At 45.7% G+C, this 1,955-nt stretch overlaps 1 protein-coding gene across 1 annotated transcript; it reads left to right on the top strand.

Moving 5' to 3' along the window:
* Window positions 1–1,269: 1,269 nt before the first annotated feature.
* On the top strand, window positions 1,270–1,638 carry BBBOND_0005020 (hypothetical protein, conserved; the record flags this gene model as incomplete). The annotated part of the gene is made up of 1 exon (XM_012915332.1): window positions 1,270–1,638. The coding sequence occupies one exon, from the start codon at window positions 1,270–1,272 to the stop codon at window positions 1,636–1,638; it is 369 nt and encodes a 122-aa protein (XP_012770786.1).
* Window positions 1,639–1,955: the final 317 nt, after the last annotated feature.

The raw sequence follows: 1,955 nt of genomic DNA, 5'->3' as shown, positions 1-1,955 counted from the left end.
TGGTACCTTGTTCGTCTATCCAGCGCGCCTGTGTGGCCGCCTTTCGCCTCGCGATGTTGCCGCTTTAATTCCGCACTTTTGGCCTTCAATACACCCCCCAGTGACATCGGAAAAATTTCCTTTCTGTGATAAACCCGAGAAAACACGTTTCTCAAAGTTTCCCCCAAAATCACAGAAGATTCCAACTCCCTTAATATATTTATAAAACATCTTTTGAGATTTAGGTAACTATGTGGACAGGTGCAAATAAAAAAATAAACAAAAAATAGTCGAAACTACGCACTTAGCCTGACACCTTAAATTAAAATAAAAACGCAAATTGTAAAGTCTAGGAATGGACTAAAAAATTTCTATTGAGATAATTTTTGCTGTATACGAAACGTTGACGGACCGTCAAAAAATGGTATTGCAATTTGACCAGTTGATCAGCGTTTTACTAACCAAATTACTAACATTTTTGAAGGCAATTTTGACTATGTTTTCACTACGGACGGGGTTTAATCTTGGATTCATCGTTTACCTGGATTTTGGTTGGCAGTGCGTTGGGATGCGTGGTGCGTTATGAGTTGTAGATTGGTGCGATAGAAAACGACATCGTTTGCATGCATATTGCTGGGGACGAACCAGGGCGTGATTCGCGTTCGATGTGGTGTAACTGGCGGCATCGAAGCGTGGAATCCACGATTGCGGCGCGAATGTAGCGTGAGAGGCGCAGAGGCAAGGCGGCGTTCCGGGTCTGAGAAAATCTGCGGGCTTTTGAACAGTAACGCACGCCAAGCGCCGAGATAGCACGAGCCAGACACCGGAACGGAAGACCCAACGATTCAAGTATGGTACACTGTCTTGACAACGCACCTCTCCAATCATGCTCCACGCTCTCACTCCAGCATGGCTGCCTCGGCTTGTCGCATTCCCTCCTCTGGTGAGTGGTGTGTCTATAGGATTCTTGTGATGGTTCATGGATTTATGATGATGGTTTAGGTGTGTCATTGTTTTAATATGATGCGTATTGTTGTCACTCTACGTCTTACTTCATAACCCTTTCACTCAGCACACTTAGTTGTCTGCCGTGCTGCATTAAGAGGTGTCACCCTGGAGGTGTGATCACTCCAGTGTTTCCCAGTTCACATAGTCCTGGAGGCTAGACGTGGTGATTTGTAAGGGTGGATTAGTGGGTGATCACTCTAGTGTCTCCCAGTTCACATAGTCCTGGAGGCTAGCAGTGGTGTTTTGTGAGAGTGGTTCAGTGGGTAACTGGAACAGGGCACGATGGCGGCGAAAGGTACGATTCCTGCTTTCAATACCCTTAAGGAGTGTATGGAATTTCTTTATTGGTTGAAAGATGACAAGACGGGTATGCAAAGCAGCGTTGCCAATCGACTGAAAAGGCTGCTTAAAAACAGATATAAAGGTTTTACTCAAAGTGAAATTGAAAGAGCACTTTCCATATTCCTTAGCGGAGTATCCAAGTTTCATACGAAATTATGCAAAAATGCTCGCGGTCATTACCTTGGTAATAAAAGCCCTAGGGATGTACTCTACGCTCTGTTAGCATGTATTCCCAGATTGCTTTCCGCTAGCGCGCGAGCCAGGCGGCTGCGCAGCTCAGCTATGGACGGCATGGCACTGGTAGCCTAATGGACGCGGGACAGGCGAATGTGTGTGGTCTCTTTCAGTTGTAGACAGAGGTGAGTCGGCAACAGGAAATCAGGCCACCAGTGAAGGAATCCCGAGCATAATTGCCGAGACATATATTAGAATATATCTATGGCCCGGTAATGCAGGCAAGGTGTTAATTACCAAGTGTATGTACCGCACCGCCATCGGCCATCATGGCCGAGCCTACCACCAGTTGATTTAAGGCGATTAATGAACCGTATTGCCAATAACACAAGCACATAACATACATATTAGTTCAGTTACTGGGATTCAGGGTATATTACTGGTTTAACGAG

This window comes from Babesia bigemina, scaffold Bbigscaff_73344 (assembly GCF_000981445.1).
Source record: "Babesia bigemina genome assembly Bbig001, scaffold Bbigscaff_73344".
In the NCBI taxonomy this organism is placed as follows: domain Eukaryota; phylum Apicomplexa; class Aconoidasida; order Piroplasmida; family Babesiidae; genus Babesia; species Babesia bigemina.
Note: the sequence above shows the minus strand (reverse complement) of the source record. Positions and strands in the feature narration are given on the sequence as shown.